This window comes from Artemia sp. Qi Xiang Cuo, chromosome 8, assembly GCF_049724085.1.
Source record: "Artemia sp. Qi Xiang Cuo chromosome 8, ASM4972408v1, whole genome shotgun sequence".
In the NCBI taxonomy this organism is placed as follows: Eukaryota; Metazoa; Arthropoda; class Branchiopoda; order Anostraca; family Artemiidae; genus Artemia; species Artemia sp. Qi Xiang Cuo.
The window spans coordinates 42995574-43013433 of NC_142801.1; the positions used below are offsets into that span (position 1 = coordinate 42995574).

The 17860-nt window shown below is 37.2% G+C and overlaps 1 protein-coding gene across 3 annotated transcripts in view; it reads right to left on the reverse strand.

Annotated features, from left to right (window-relative positions):
* Snx6 (sorting nexin 6) overlaps positions 1 to 17860 on the reverse strand; it is a 103490-nt gene that overhangs the window by 15063 nt on the left and 70567 nt on the right. For 2 of the 3 annotated variants that reach the window (XM_089093459.1, XM_089093458.1), the window contains exon 9: positions 1575 to 1757. In XM_089093459.1, coding sequence (XP_088949585.1) covers positions 1575 to 1757 — 183 coding nt within the window. Of the gene's footprint in view, positions 1 to 269; positions 342 to 1574; positions 1758 to 17860 lie in introns of those variants that run through there. The other variant, XM_089093460.1, reaches the window with a different exon arrangement.

Below are 17860 nucleotides of genomic sequence, written 5' to 3' on the forward strand. Positions count from 1 at the left end.
GTGACATAACGTGTGCAGAAACTAATCGTATGAATCGCCGACGATAGTTCATCGGGTTAAACACGAGTCAAATTTTATACTTTTTATTATAAGTTTCTTTAAGGGATACAACAAAAGTAAAAGTGAACTTTACCCATAATTTGGGAATCAGTTTTAAATTAATCAGGCTTATAATATTAAGTAAATTAGAAAATCTTACTAAATGAAATTATTATTCAATACAATTAAATGGAATCTTTTGCTATAAGACGAACAATTCTTCTATGTTTTATTTTAGAGTGCCTTCACGCTCCACTAAAACAAAAGCAGTCTTTAATACTTACGTCAGCTACATCCAGCGCCTGCATGCAAAAAAAGAGATAAACGTTAAAAACCTGAATTAATTTTGGGGTTAGTGTACAAAAGAGAAGACACAAGAAAACACTACAAATATGATGAGGGTCCGACTTTGAAGAAGGTTTACGAGCTTGCTTTGTGTAGTAAGCACTGCCTAAGTTTCTTAACAATGTTCTAATTTAAGACTAATTCCAATATTCACGCAGTTTTTCTTACTTGTTTACTATTACTTCAGGGACACTATTGGGGGATATCTTGGGTGGAATGTCTCCCAATCGGTCCCTTTACGTTTATCTGCTTTTCAACTCGGCAACGTCGACAAAACATTATATTACCAGTAAGGCTTCAATATAGAGAAGGTACCTGAACAACTTATCAAAAAGAAAAGAAAATCTAATCATTTCTTATTTTAATCAAAATCTATTGATTTTAAGTAACTGCTATGAATTACGTCGAACACTTAGTCAAGGCCTTTAGACAGGATGTACCTTTCAAGCGTCTCCTCACCGAAACCCCCTTATTTTTACCATGTTTTACTTTCTAGTAATTCGGCTAGTCTTTGCAATTTGACAAGCCCCCTCCCCTCTAAAAAAGAAAATTTTTCAGGAGCATAATTTCGTTAAGCACATATACAGTGTGTTCTTTGTAAATTGACAACAGTAAATTAATTAGTAAGAAACTAATTAATAGATATAGGATTTTTCTTTCATGGACGTTCATCACACTCAGGGTGAATTTTAATGACACAGATATTAGGAGACACTAGTGATTCTTTAGGGGAGAAGGCGCCACTTAATACTTCTAATGACTTAAGTATCTCAATATTTAGATTATTTATGAAGAATAAAGGCAATTTTTTCAATAATTTTTTCTAGACATTCTTCATTTTCTTCCTCTGAAGCCACAGAAAAAGTTTGTCATGCTCGGGCAATTTCTTTTTATATTCTTCATGAATCCCAGTACGTGACGTTATTAGATCTCCTGTTGAAAATTTTTGACAGCCAAACTTAAACCATTACGAAGATATGAACGTCCCAAATCTCGCCAAACGTTCACAGACTAAGCAGTAAAATAAAAAAAGAAAAAGAAAAACGAAATGCGCAAGAACATTAGGTGCGATACTGGTATTTTTATGTACAAAACCAGATCATTTCGAAAGAAAGTAATTATAAATCTTACCAGATTGACCAGGGCTACGCTAAACTTGGGTAGAAAGAAACAAGAAATAATAAACTCACAGCTTGAATATCTTTATGCTTAATTCTTGATTTATCCAAGGCTTTATTGGCTGCTTCATAGTCGGCAAGGGCTCGCATTCTTCTGTAAAGTAAAGCTTTGGCAGCAGCTGTTTCATGTACATAATAACGAAAACTATCCGACAATTTCAGATCTTCATCAGATGACACTCGACTTTCAAGTTTCTGCAAATGGAAAAACACAATTTTGTTATTGTGAAATCTTTTGTTTAATGTCAAACACAATACAAATCTTCACACCTTGCACAACTTAAAGAAAAGCGTAAAGAAGAGAGAGAGAGAGAGAGAGAGAGAGAGAGAGAGAGAGAGAGAGAGAGAGAGAGAGAGAGAGAGAGAGAGAGAGAGAGAGAGAGAGAGAGAGAGAGAGAGAGAGAGAGAGAGAGAGAGACGTAAAATCAATACAAAACAAGACGGAGCACTGAAGAAAAAAGGAGAAAAGAAACAAACTAAGACGACTCAACTGATAGAAAAACGAAAAACGAAGCCAAAAGCACGAAATGAAAAAAAAGAAGATGAAATCACTTAATCAGCAGATGGGACCAGTCGAATAAATTAACTTTTCTATTGTCCCTCTCTATCCGTCAGGGGCGGATCCAGAACTGTTTTAGGGGGAGGGGCAAAATAGGTTGATCCGATAAACTTGCGTTAGGAGCAAGTTTAATTGACTCAAACTTGCTTTAATTAAGTAAGTTACACTACTTTATCCGACGTTAGAGGGGGGGGGGCGCCCACCTCGTCCTCCTGGATCCGCCCCTGCTATCCGTCTAGCGACGGTTTCATCAGGATTAGTGACTTTGAATTTGGCATTGACTTGCGTCTTCCTATACGACAGAACCAGAGGAAGCAAATATTTCACATAACGAAGATATACTGATCTAATTTTGTTCTGGCCAGTTTTAGTGAGAAGTTTCCATAAGAAAGTAGCATACATTATGTGAGGAAGAGCGATAGCGTTGTATGGGCTAGCTAGAAGTGGCTGGTTGAATCGGAACTTACAAGATACGAAAGAAGGGTAAGGTGCTGAAATTCATCGTTTAAGATATCCCTTTTACGGGCACCATACGCGTGGAAAGTGGAATTAACAAAAAATCACCCGAAAAACAATAGGACAATCAATGTTCATAATATTTAAACAAAAATATAAATATATATAAATCCCTAAAACCACCTTTTGGTAAAATTTTTATTTAACCATAAACAAATCGTACTGAATCTTAAACCGACTTACCAGACAATACTCGAATTGCATTATTTTGGTTAAGTTTAAGAAAATATAAATATATGGGAAAAGTACCAATCCATACACATGTACAATACGAAACAAAAGGGTAGATAATGGAGAAATAATATAAAAGGGAGTACAAAATGGAAAACAATGCTTTAAATTACGCTGTGTACCTAAAACTGGCCATTTCCTAATTCTGATCAGCATTTAGAAGGGTGTAAAAGGGACAACAGGGACCCTTTGTCCTCCAAATACTGTTTAATGTGCCCTGAAAGCTTCAACTTAACTTCCTGAGCTGTTCCTGAGATATTGCTGATATGCCTTTTTGACAATCAGCATGCAAATAGTATTTAGATTTTGTTCAACATACCAGATAGCAGTCACAAGTATATGTAGTACCAGTTGCACTCAGTCGGAGTCACAGTCGGAAGTTGTCACAGTAGGAAGTAGTCACAGTCACAGTCACAACCAGTCTCATTTACAGCAACAGTAGAAGTAGTAATTGTGGGCCAAAAAGTTTCAAGTTAATACCTTTACCCGTTCCTAAGATATTGCATATACACCTTTTTAATGACTTGGATACAGATGTTGTCTTTCGATTTAGCTCAACAAACCCCGCAGCATTTCCCAAAACTTCACGTCTCTTTCTGGCAATTGACCTGTAAACATATATGCTGGGTAAATTTTGAAACCCGTTTTGAAAGTTATTATAATCCCAAATTCAGTCATTGATCAGTTCCGAGCTTTATAATCTGGATTATTTGTTTCACTATTATGTCAAGGCCCATGACATTCACAAGCCCAGAGTGCAGACTTCGTGCCGCTATTGGAACAGTGCAGTGCAGTCGGTGTCAACAGTGGTTTCATCAAAAGTGTGCAGGCATTTCTATTGAGGAAAGAAAACAATATGGTGAGTGGTTATGTTTACACTGCCAGTCCCCCCGTTCTCTGAATGATGACCCTGAACCACCTTTAACACCACTTTCGCTACCCATTGGCTCTAAACCACGCTGTACACCCAAGTCTGTCACAAAATCAACAACGCCAAAATCAGTTTCAAAAAATCAAGCTTCCCAAGTCCCCCCCTTGTGTTGACCGTGTTAAACATATCAAACAGCTGGCTGATCTCCGAGCTAAATACAATTCATACTTAGAGAAAAAATTATACCATGAAGCAGCCACAGAAGATATGAAAAAACAACTTGACGTATTTCTTAATGACCAAAAAGGGTAACAATATACTGCACGAACGTGATCTGGAAATTAAAAAACTAAGTGAAGATATCAACTCCCATAATTCCCATCGCCTTCTTATGGAAGATGAACTTTTAACTCTACAAAACAATCAAGTGACCCTAAAAATCAAATATTACTAGATTACAAGAGGACTTAATAAACAACGAAACAATTATTAATACACTAGGGGATCAACAATCAAAGTTGAGTAACTCCAGCATTAGCTGCAAAATATCCCAAGAGAGGATACAAATACCTACTTGTAGTATTACTACGGATGAAGCTCTTGAGTTGGTGCCTGGCTCTTGAGTTACTTCCCGTTTGTTACATAAACTATCAGGTACTAATGAAATTAATGAAAGGAATAGCAAGGTTATTGAGAAGTCATTACCAGACGATGATATAGTTATTATTTTTGAAAAAATTACGAAAGAGAAGGATAAAAGGAAAAGAAATGTAAAAATAAGCAGAAAGGAAAATGTGATCTGGAATCATTTTAATAGTGGTTTCTGCAAGTTTCGCAAGCAATGCAACTTTCTACATACTTGTCCTCATTTTATTTCGAGAATCTCTGTCTCTGATAAGTGTATTTTTGATCATGTTGACCTGTGTTCTGTTTTATCTTGTATTGATAAGTCGTGTAATTTTGCTCATGCATCATCAGGGATGGTGGGTAGGTTTAAAACCCAACCTTTTTTAGGGCGACGCCGAAAGTATTCACGACCCCCTCCTCCCCGAGATCGTGTTCCATTCGGCTTTCAGCCTTATCCCCCTGCATACCCGATGCAGAGCAGTATACCCCAGGAATCCGTTCCTCGAAACAATCCTCCACCCCCAAATGGGTGGATCCACACACGTGTCGAATCAACACAACCCCCAAAATCATTTTACTCAATTTGTTGGACCATCCCTAAGCCTACCTCACTCAAATTCCTCCCAAAAATCCCCTTCCTTTCGATTCCAGTCCTCTCCGTGCGTCCAAGAAGTTACCAATGTGGTTCTGGACTCCACCCGTTATTTTCTGAAATAAACCCGACCCCTCCCCTCTCAGACACCCTCCACTGTACTTGCCTCTCCCAGCATTATCTTGCCTTCCCATCACCCCATATAAAGAACACTCCCAATATGACTTATTCCCGGACAACCAGGAGACTTTTCCCCCATTCCTTGCACTTTATCATCCCTGGCTACCCCCACCAGTGTGACTCTGGTTTGAGAGTTCCTACATGCAAAAATTATCCTGTAATAAATACTCCACCCCAAAAATTATTCGCTCCATCGCATCGCCCAGTTAAAGCTTCACTGTTAAAGTCATATCATAGACCAGTTAATGCTTCACTGATTACCCGTGATTATTCACATAAAAAATATAGTTTCCCCTCTTTAATAGAAGAAAATTTTACAAAAGAGGAAAATTTTACCCACGGCTCTCTCGACTTACCCCCAACTTTTAAAAGTGAACCTCTTCTCCTCCCACTTCAAAACCGGTTTGGTTTAGTAGTCTCTCGGTCCAGGGTGGTGAGTTTGAGCCTTACGACAAACCTTCCTATTATACCCCGAATGATAATATTTCACTTTTAGGGGATGTTCTCCCCGCTCCCAGCATTAATTTTAATACTTACACGCTGCTAAAGCTGCCTCAGAATAAAGTTTTTTCGAAGAAATCTGTTGTTAAAGAGTTTGATAAAAAAAAATAACCATTTTCATAAAAAAAAATCATTTCCCCATTTTCCTCCTTACGAACACCGAAAGTTTGAATTTTGAAAAATTAGTTGAGTTAGAAGTAACAGCAAAATTGAACCATATTGATATAATTGTAGTTACTGAAGTCCAGGCACAAAATCCAGATCTCCTTAAAATGACTGGTTTTCAGGAGTTTATAAAGTTACGCCCGGTTGACCACCCACTGGGGAAAAAACCACGAGGAGTGATGATTTTCGCAAAGGATTGCCTATCTCCTACCCTTATCCATGTGCCAGGTCTAGGCAAGGCCGTACCCAGGATCTTTTTCGGAGGGGGTGTAACTCAAAGATTTTTTTTCGGGGGGGGGGGGGTTACACAAAAAACCTCAAAAAACGCATAAAAAATTTGTTTATATCCATTTTTTTACATTTTTACGAGTCAATCAAACATTTCGGGGGGGGGGGGGGGTCAAATCCCCCTACCCCCCTCTGGGTATGGCCTTGGGTCTAGGTGATTGCGATGAAATCATTTGGATATTTACTAAGCCCAAATGCCTACCGCGGCCTTACACTAATTTAATCATTTGCGTATTTTATTATTCACTCAGACAGAATGTTCGTTCTCGTCGTAATTTTCATGACAGACTACAAGCAAGTCTTGACTTTGTGACGACAAAGTATCCAAATGCCGACATTTTTATAGTGGGAGACGCAAACGAACTAAGTCTTAATCATCTGCGCAAAGATCAGAAGCTTAAACAAATTGTTGATTTCCCTACTACAAAATGCGGAACCAGTTTGGATGTTATTTGCACCAACCTTAAAACCTTTTACAATATTCCAACTACCCTCCCCCCCCTCGGTGGTAGTTATCATTTCATGCTACATTTGAAACCACTGCTAATTTTTAAAACAAATTACTCAATTTCTGAATTTTCGTACCGGCCAATAACAAGTCAAGGTCTTTTTGATTTGGATCTTGGGTTACGTCTGAGAGTTGGGATGATATTTAGTCGTGTGTAAATCTTAATTCAAAGGTTAGTTTGTTTCAAACAAAATTAATGACAAATTACCACAATTGTTTCCCAAAGGTTCCTCAGATAAACCTTACATTAAAGAAAAAATAAAAGGACTAATCCAACTGAAACTAAAACTTTTTTGCCTCAGATCCTCCGTAACCCTTCGTACCCCCCCTTAGCCCTCCCTAAACAAATAAAGAAAAAAATACGTCGTACTGCTTCTCGTAGGTAAGAATAAATTAAATTACTTAAAACGAACAAACCTCAGCAATGGTTTAAAGGAAGTGAAAAAAATAGGGAGTCGCTCCTTGATTTTCTTCTGGATGAACCGTCAGAACAGATATCCAATGAGCTTAATAAACACCTAGCTAGTATTGCACAAACGTTCCTCCCTCTCTCGAAAAACGAGCTAATCCCTGAAACTCCAAAAGATAAAATCCCGGAAATTTCAGCGAAGCAAATAACAGAAAAAATACAGAAAATAAAAAAATAGCGTTTGTCCCATTGATACCCCAATTGATCTAATAAAAGCATTTCCTGATAAACTATCAACACTCTCTGTTAGTATTTTTGATGGTATTAGTAATTCCGGATGTTACCCGTCGTGCTGGAAGCAGGGCTATATTACTCCAATTCAAAAGAAAGGAGGCCTGAATTATTTTACAGGAGTACGACCAATAAACTTAACTCCAGATTTTTTTCAAAAATGTACGAGGGTTTCTTAGCAAATTGGTTAAAGGCAGAGATTTTTTCAAAAATGTACGAGGGTTTCTTAACAAATTGGTTAAAGGCAGAGATTCTTGAACTTGTTGACTTACAACAATTTGGAAACCTGAAGGAGACATCCGCTTCATACTACCTTGTTAGTCTTCTTGACACCGTTCTTAAAAACCTTGAAAATCCTGATACATGGTTTAACCTCTTATTAACTGATCTCCAAAGAGCATCCAATCTAATTGCCCAGAATACCCTAGTAGATAAACTGCTAAAAGACTTTCAAGTGAGCTCCTTTCTAGCTAAAACTATTGCCTCTTTTTTAAAAAATCATTCTCAAGTGCTTAAATATAATAATGTTTATTCCAACCCCCTTCCAATCTATTTTGGGTCCCCCATGGAACCCTGGTGGGTCCCATTTTATTCCTTATAATGATTAATAGCCTCATGACTGACCACACAGAGCGATGGAAGTATGTGGACGACCTGTCTGCACTTGATGTTTGCCGACGAAATATCAAACGCTCAATTATGACATTACTTGACGATGTCACACAGGTTTCTTTGTCGCTAATACGAGTAAAATCGTCAACTATGACAAGTAATTTTTTAGAATCATCCCCCTCTTTCACAAACCCCATTCCTCCCAAAATCACTGTCACATGCATTAAACTACTTGGGGTGACAATTACTGCCGACTTGATATGGGACGCCCATGCTCGAAACATCCTCAAACAAGCTTCCCCTTCGGTTTCCCTTCTAAAACTTTTTATAAAATTTTCTTGCCCTCCAAGGGATCTTCTCCAACATTATTGTTCTTTTATTCGGCAAATTCTCGCGTATGCTTGTCCATTGTGGCATTTCGGTCTTTCTTCAGAGCATATCTATATTATTGAAAATGTCCAAAAACGAGCACTTAGAATCATAAATGGTGAAGGGAAGGTTCCATATCCTTATCTACTAGGTAAGTTCAAGCTCACCACGTTGGCCGAGAGAAGAAACATCCTGTGCCTTCTTTTCGGTAACAAGACCCTGTCAGTTCCCCAATAACGTTCCATCATCCCCGAACCTGCCCCCCCCCCACCAAACTGTCCCGTAAAAAATCCCAAAAAGTTACCAAACTGACTCTCATCCCCGCTAAACATGAAAGATATCGCAAAAGCTTTGTTCCGAGTTTTGTTGGGCTGTATAATAACCAGGAAAACTAGTCATTAATTTTATTGTTATCTATTTACTTTTTATCTTCAACTAAGTGTTGACTCTTTTCTGCCTTTTTTTTATGTATTTGTACATTTATGTACTTTGTACATATATACATATATGTATATATGTACATATATACATATATGTATATATATACATATATGTATATATATACATATATTATATATATATATATATATATATATATATATATATATATATATATATATATACTAGTGCTATTTTGACGTAAAATTCAAATTCGGCAACCATGCTGTGATAGAAATTTTTAAAATAAATTCTATTCTATTCTCTATACCCTTAACATTTTCGGACACATTGGGATGAAACGCTCTTCCCCTTTCCCAATGATACATCTTGCATGTTAAAAATGGATAAATTGAATAATTTACAATCCTTGCACCGGGGACTGTGGGGGCACAGTATTCCCGGAGACATAGCTATTAGACCTTGCGACTATTTTGAATAAAATGGCTTTTTAAAATTATATCAGTGTAAAAATGGGAACCTAAAAAAGCAAGGGGGGGGGGGACTGGTTGCCGTCCGTGCCTTTTCAACTTCCCTTGCAACAAGAACTTAAAACCATTCCTTAGATTGTGCCCTTTTGACGGTCCTCCTGCATATGGTGAGTTTTGATTTTGTTTGATACCCACCTCAACATTTTCTAAAAGTTTTACCTTAACACCTTCAGCCTTTTTGGAGACTCAGGAGACTGTTGAAAGATCTTAAGCCGAACTGGCCAGCCATGACAAAAAAAACCAATAGAGAGAAAAAACTCAATGAAAAAAAAAACTACAAACGAGACTGCGGCCAGTGGAGAGAAAAGACGAAAAATGACGAAATCAGTTCTGAAAGTTTAAACTTAATACCCTCAGCAGTTCTCGATATGTTAGAGATACACCTTTTTGATAAACTGGATGCACATAGTCTCTTTTGATTTATATTAACATACCCCTCAATATTCCCTGAAGTTTTGCTTTAATACCCTTAGCCTTTTCGAGCACACCTTCCCCTTTCAAAGGGGAATCAAACATTCCCCTTTTCCTAACAATAAATTCTGCATTTAAGAAAAATTAAATTGCATAACTTACAATCCTTGCCCCGAGGGCTGTGGGGGTACTGACTGCATCTCTCGAGGCATAAATACTAGACCTTTTGAAAAAAAAAAATCATTTTTCAAGATTTTGATCAGTGTTGAGGGGATCTAAAAACGGGAAGAGGGCTGATTGTCCTTCGATAGCTCTGCAATATCCCCCTCAGTATTACCTGAAATTTTCAAATTAATACCCTCAGTCGTTCCTTAGATATTGACAATACGCCCCTCTGACTACCAACACGCGCATATTAAGTTTTATTGTGTTAGGCACCCCTCTCCAAAGCTTTGGGGGTTATCTCATTCCCTGAACTTTAGACTATTTTGAAAGATATGTATTTCAAAATTTTAGCAAATCTTTTTGTAACGAAGGGCAACTAAAAGGGAAATGGGAGGGGGCTGGCAGCCCTACAATTACTTTTCAACATCCCCCTGAACATGTTCTAAAAGTTTTCAATATAAATAAGGACATTTTTCGATATAAATACAGCAAAACTTTTCAATGTTTGATAAACTGAACACACATATTGCCTTTTGATTTATTATAAAATAACCCTCAACATTCTACAGAGTTTAACTGAAATACTCCTAGCCTTTTCGGATACACCCAAAATCAAACGTATCCCCTTTTTCTAATGATAAATCCTGCATGTAAACAATGGGCAAATTGTACAGTTTACAGTCCTTGCCTTGCCGAGCTATGGGAGGCATGGCATTCCTAGAGGCATAGCTATTGGACCTTTTGACAAAATTCAACAAAATGGCAATTACGAAATTTCGATTCCCGTAGAAGAAAGAGAGAAACTAAATAGGGCAAAAAAAGGGGGACTGGTTGCCCTGCAATCTCTCTTCAACATCCCCTCAACATACCTTGAAAGTTTCAACCCGTAATAGCTTAAGCCGTTGCTTAGATATTAATTAAAAAAGCTTTTTCCACAAAATTAGTTTTTCGAACAAAAGTAAAGAACTCCATTAAACCAAAAAAGAGCAAAAATAAAATCAAATAATCTACCAAGCGTGAAATTACCAAAAATCAGCATCGATAAATAAATGAAACCCAAAACGAACAGAAATTACAATAAATAACCGAGTCAAACTCAAAACGAGCAGAAATTACCATGAGCTGGGCTCAAAACCCCTATGCCTTCCCAAGGCCAGAACATAATTTGCACTTTACTGACAGCATAAATATTTTTATTGTTATAACTTTAATAAATCAAATAATATTAACATTTGGATCACTAAATATCAGTATATGTATCTCGTATATTAAACTGACAACGTAAATTCATTTGTATTTTTTCATTAAAGTGCAAATTATGTTCTGGCCTTGTCAGGGAAAAACAAAATAATACTTTAAATATTTTCGTTTTTTTTAAGACTTTATAGTTTGACCTGCTAATTGCATGCTGGAGAAAAATTTTCAGCAATTTTTAACAACATACACCCTTTTAAAAATCTGAACACAGATAGTAGTGTTTAATTTAGTTTCATACCTCCTCTAGTTGACCTGAAATGGAAAACTTGATACCATTCACAAAAAATCTGTTTACTATCTTTGATAGCTTGGATGCACTTACGCTAATTTGATTTGGTTAAATTTTAAGAGCAGAAGTAGCTCCGAAAGTTTGAACATAATACCCTCAGTCGTTCTTGGGATACTGCTGAGATGCCTTATTGGGAATTAGCATTAACACAGTGCATTTTGATTTAATCTTAAGGCAACGTTTAGTTTTTAGGCATAATGGGCAAATGGAAGGATAGGCGTGGGAGGGGGATTAATTACAATCAACTTACTTTTAACAATGTACAAGGGCATTAGCTTTTTCAATATTCCATCGAACAAACCCTTTACGAAGTTCCTACGACAACTCCTTAGATACGAAGTGCCCTGGTCTAAAAAAAAAAATAATAATACATTGTACCCACATCGATCTTTGCTATAAAAATGTCTAGCCTTCCAATCACTTTCCACTATTAAAAAGGGCACTAGGCGTTTCGATTTCCAATCGAATGAGCCCTTTTTGAGTTTCTAAGACAAAGCTTCCTATAAACACCATATATGCCCCCAGGGCATAAATTACAACCCTTACCATAAGGGCTGTGAGGGAGGTTGTCATCCCAAAACACCTAATTTCCAGAACTTTCAACTACGTTAAACAAAAAGGTTATCTCAAAAATTTGATTGGATGTGTTTAGAGAAATGGTGGGGTGAGAAGGGCGTTAGTTGCTCTCCAATCACTTTCAACTATTAAAACAGGCACTAGCCCTTTCAATTTCCAATCAAAAGACCCCTTTTGAAGTTTTTGCGACAACACTTTCAATAAAAACCTTATATGCCCCCAGGGCATAACTTACAACCCTTGCCCTGAGGGCAGGGGGGGTCATCCTCAAAGACCTAATTTCCAGAACTTTCTACTACGTTGAACAAAGTGAGTATCTGCAAATTTTGATTGGATGTGTTTGGGGGAATGGTGGACGATAGAGAAGGGTTAGTTACCCTCCAATAACTTTTGACCATTAAAAGGTGCTCTATCCCTTCCTATTTCTTATTGAGTGAGCCCCCTGTGTAGTTTCTACGACAACGCTATCTATAAAAACCCCTTTTATTCCCAGGATATAACTTAAAGCTTTTAACCTAGGGACTCTGGGGGGTTTGTCATCCTCAAATACATAATTTCTAGAACTGTCAACTACGTAGAACATACTTTCTCTAAACTTTGATTGAATGTGTTTGGGGAAATGGTGGGCGCGAGAGGGGGATTAATTACTCTCCACTCACTTTCGACAATTAAAAAGGCCACTAGCCCTTTCAATTTCTAATCAAATGAGCCCTTTTTGAAATTTCTACAACAACTTTCTATATAGACCTTATACGCCCCCAGGGCATAACTTATCATCCTAAAAGACCTAATTTCCAGAACTTTCAACTACGTTGAACAAAATGGAAAGATGTGAGCGTGAGAGAGGGGTTAGTTGCTCTTCAATCACTTTTGACCATTAAAAAGGGCACTAGCCCTTTCAATTTCCAATGGAATGAGCCCTTTTTGAAGTTTCTAAAGTTTCATCGCTTCCTATAAAAACCTTATATGCCCCTCGGACAGAGCATATAGCCCCTGCCATAAGGGCTGTGAGGGGGGAGGGGTTGTCATCCCTAAAGACCCAATTTCCAAAACTTTTTACGGTGAATAAAATGGCTATCTCAAAATTTTGATTGTATGTGTTTGGGGAAATGGTGAGCGTGAGAGGGGGGTTAGTTGCCCTCAGATCGCTTTCGACTATTAAAAAGGGCACTAGCCCTTTGAATTTGCAATCAAATGAGCCCTTTTTGAAGTTTTTACGACAAAGATTTCAATAAAAACCTTATATGCCCCCACGACATACCTTATAACAGTTGCCCTGAAAACTGTGGGGGGAGATTCCAGCCCAGAGAAATAATTCTTAGGATTTTAAACTAAATTGAACAAAATGGCTGTCTAAAAATTTCGATCGAATATGTTTAGGAACACGGAGGACGCTGATTGGGGTTTAGGTTCTCTCAAAATACTTTCAACTATTAAAAAGGACATTGCGACTTTCAGTTTCTAATCAGATGTTATGTTTTTAAAGTGTATATGACAACGAGTTTTATTAAAACATTATATGCTCCCACTACATATCTTGCTAACCGTACCCTGAGGGCTGTGGCGAACTGTCTTCCTCAAAAAAATAATATGTATCTGGGATTCAACTACGATGAACAAAAGGGCAATCTGAAAATTTCGATTGGATTTGTTTCTGGAAATGGTGGGCATGGAAGGGGTGTTAGTTGCCTTCCAATCACTTTCGACTATTAAAAAGGGCATAAGTCACTCCAATTTCCAATTCAATGAGCCCTTTTCGAAGTTTCTACGACGAATTCTTCGATACAAAGTGCCCTGGTCTAAAGGAAAGAAAATAATAAATAGTACACTGTGCCAACATTGTTCTTATATGCCCCCAGGGCATAACTTAAAACCCTTGCCCTGAGGGTTGCAGGGGAGTGTCCTCCTCAAAAACATAATGTATATTTGGAAAGCCACCGCCCTGGACAAAGCGGCTATCTAAAAATTTCGATTGGATTTGTTGCGGGAAATGGTCGGTGTGGAAGGGGTGTTAATTACACTCTATTCACTTTTGACTATTAAAAAGGGCATCAGCCACTTCATTTTCCAGTGGCATGAACTTTTGTCGAAGTTTCTAAGACAACTCCTTCGATATAAAGTGCCCTGGCCTAAAGAAAAAATAATACATTGTGCCAACATCGTTCTTTACTTAGGCAGCGCGATTGCGCTGCCTATGATTGCTGATATTCACTTTTCACAACAACCAGGCATATAGTTTGTTTTGATTAAAATTGAGATCGACAACCCTTTCAACATTTAATTGAAGTTTCATCTTAATACACTAGCCTTTTTTGGAGATCCAGGATCAAACATGCCCTTTCTTCTTAATAAAAAACCTTACATATTAACAATAGGCAACTTGCATAACTTTTAGCCCCTGCCTCGGGGGTTGTTGAGGTTTTATCAGTATAGATTCAGTCATTGACTAGTTAACACAAGAGAATTATATCATACTTTTTTGGATATTTTAACTTGGATACTTGGTAAATTTTCCATTGGCTGTTTTCAGCTCTACCTTTTTTTTTATCCCGCCCACTGTCATCAGTCGCTGCTAGACATTCATACACAGAAGGTGTGCGGACGTATTGAGAGCGAGATTTTGCTTTTTTTTATTTCGTCATTTGCCAAAGCCATGCAAGTGGGAAACCGGATGTTTGCTCAATTTATATATTAAATGCTTTGGCCTTGCAAAATTAAGCGGATGATACCTGTCAAAGATGATGGAAGTAATTATGAAGTTTGCTGTTACGGAACTGACGAAATTAAAATAGTAACGTCCGAGAATATATGGGCTTACGCGGAGAAATATGAAGAAGCGCTGAGAGATGGCAGAAAAAAATGTTCAGAGAGCGATAAGGCTGTGTACGGAGGACTCGGAAGGTTTAGCCGGGGATTTATCTGAGTCGGTTAACTTGATGCAGTCAGAAATTGTTAACCTTCGTGACGGCATACAGGATGAAATTCGTAGGAGAGTGGAAGAGCAGTGCAGTAGATTAGGGAGTTCTCCGGTGACACAGATTGAGTCAGATTTTCTTGATACTGTTACGCAAGCTGTCTATGAGGCGATTGATATACAATTCAAGGGTAAATTTGAACTGATTGAGAAATCACTTGGCGATTTGCGGGTAAGAATTGTTCAAAATTGCGCAAAGCTCCAAAAGCTTGAAACTAAGCTGGATGATATAAACCAGTCTTCTCTTCTGACTAAGGTCATTGTATCTGGGATAGACTGTCCCGCGCGTGATTTGCCTCACCTTGGTGAGAAAGTATTAGCTCGACTTAACAGTGAAATGGGACTCAATCTTGATAAATCCATTGTCAAGGGTGCAAGGTATTTGGGAGGTGCCTCAGAAATAAAAACTTCGATTGAACTCACATTTTTTACTGAGGCATCTGCAGTTGAGATCCTACGCAATCGCAAGAATTTAAAAGGTACTCGAATCTATGTAAATGAGGCTCTAACCAGGGAAAGGCAAGAAATCTACAAGCTTGCGCGCAATAAGTTTGAATTGAAAAATGTATGGACTTTACGAGGTGTTGTTTATGTCAATTGCGGTTCGCAAATCATTCCGTGTAAAACGATTTCCGACGTAGTTCAGATTCGCAATCTGTCATATGAACCTGTCGTCTAAACTAAGAAGCAGTGAATTTTTCTTTTCTTTTTTTGGTTTATGGATTGTTTTCAGTGTTTTCTTGATTCTCGTTTGATGTTAGATGTTATTCTAAATTCAGCTACCGGAAGTGACAAAGATATGACTCATGTAAATAATCCACCTTAATGTGATTATTCTTCAGGCAAGTTTCTATCGGATAAAACAAAAAGTTGTGATTTTCCGATCAGATCGTTACATATAAATGCCCAGGGGCTACAAAGTGCATTCAATGAACTGAAGCTCTTGCTTGCATCTAGTCCTATAGACATTGTTGGAGTTTGCAAAACTTTTCTGTCTGCTAATACACCCCTTACAATGTTAGATCTGCCCGGGATGAAGTGTATTTCGCGTACAAGGTGTCAGAATGCGAGAGGAGGTTAGATGCTGTATATTCGTGATGACTGGTCTTTTAGTATTCTCAGTGATTTGTCTGTATTTGATGAAGGGTTTTGTGAGACTTTTTTGGTTGAAGTTGTACCTTTGGGCTGTAATCCATTTATTTTCGGGTCTGTTTATCGATCTCCGTCGGGTAACCCAAAAATATTTTTTGAAGTTTTTGAACCGCTGTTGAAAAATCTGGAAGCGTTGAAAAAACCGGTTATTATTTCGGGTGATTTTAATTTTGATCTTTTGAATCTCGATGTTGGAAATAATAAGGAGTTTTTAAGTATGACGTTGTGTTCTAGTTTTCTTCCAAGTGTTTCTCTGCCGACAAGAATTACAGCTAACACAGCTACATTACTAGATAATACATTTTTCTCCCCTGTTTTATTTGATGCTGAAAAATCATCAGTAATTATGTCTTATATGTCGGATCATTTTCCGGTGAGTGTTCTTTTAAATTTAAATAATAGTAATAAACAACATCGAGATTCAACAATGGATAATTAAAAAAAGCGATATACATGGATTGATCGTAAAGTTCTACGTCAGTTAATTGGTGACCAAGACTGGAGTTCGGTTTATGGCTCAGACGACGCAAATGCTGCGTTTTCAGATTTTATTGATCAAATGATGCGACTGCGGGATCGGGCTTCTTCAACACGAGTTTCGCATGGAAAGTTTGCGCAGAAATTTGACCCATGGATTACTGAAGGTATTTTAGCATCGTTAAAACATAAAAATAGAAAATTTAAGAATTATTTTAAATTACAGACACCTGAGTCGTTTGAATAATTAAAAGTTTATATGAATAATCTAAAATAAATTATAAGACAAGAGAAGAGAAAATATTATAAAGAGAAATTTTTTGTGTATAAATAGGATATGAGAAAAACAATGCAATTTATAAATTAAAATATACGTCCTCATAGTCGTAATAATACTAGTGTTAATTGCCTTGCTTTAAATGGAGAAAATGTTACAGAGCCCACTGAAATTCTAAATGGTTTTGGAGATTATTTCAGTAAGTTCTAGACTTGCATTGACTATGAATACGCAACCGAATTTCCCTTCTGTTCCAGTTAATGAGCAACATGTAGAAAATTCGTTTTGTTTTTCTGAGATTAAGCCTCATAAGATTGAAAAAGTTATTCTGAAGCTTAAACGGAGTTTTTCTAAGGACGAATTTGGATTTTCGGCTCAAACCGTAAAGCAAATAGCGTCAAGCATTTCACTTTTGTTGGCGTATATTTTTAATCTATCACTTATACATGGGGTTTTTCCTGAGCTTTTAAAAAAAGCAAATTTTATTGCATTACCTAAAGCTGGAATTCAACTCACCCTTCAAATTATAGAGACATTTCTCTACTTTCGGTTTTCAGCAAAATTTTGGAAAAACTTACAAATAGTCAATTACAAAAATATTTATTTGATAGTAAGATTTTACACACGTCTCAATATGGTTTTATAAAAGGAGAGTCAACTGAACTGGCAATTCATGAGCTTTTACTAAATATTAATGATTCACAAGATGATGGTCAACACGCGTTGGCGATTTTTCTTGATGTCGCAAAGGCGTTTGACACCGTAAATCATTCGTTGCTTCTTTTTAAACTAAAGTCTTATGGGTTTTCAACACAAGCTGTTAAATTTTTTTCATCTTACCTTTCTGGGAGACGACTAGATTGTGTTGATAAATCTCGTGATCTCCGTTCCGAAACTTTTCCAATTAATTACGGAGTGCCTCAGGGCTCTGTCCTTGGGCCTATTCTATTTATTCTTTTTATAAATGATTTGCCAGAAGTTTTGCCTCTTTGTAAAATTATAATGTTTGCTGATGATGTAGTAATTTTTGCTTCGCACCGAGACCTATCAGCTCTTTTCCAGAACCTCGAAA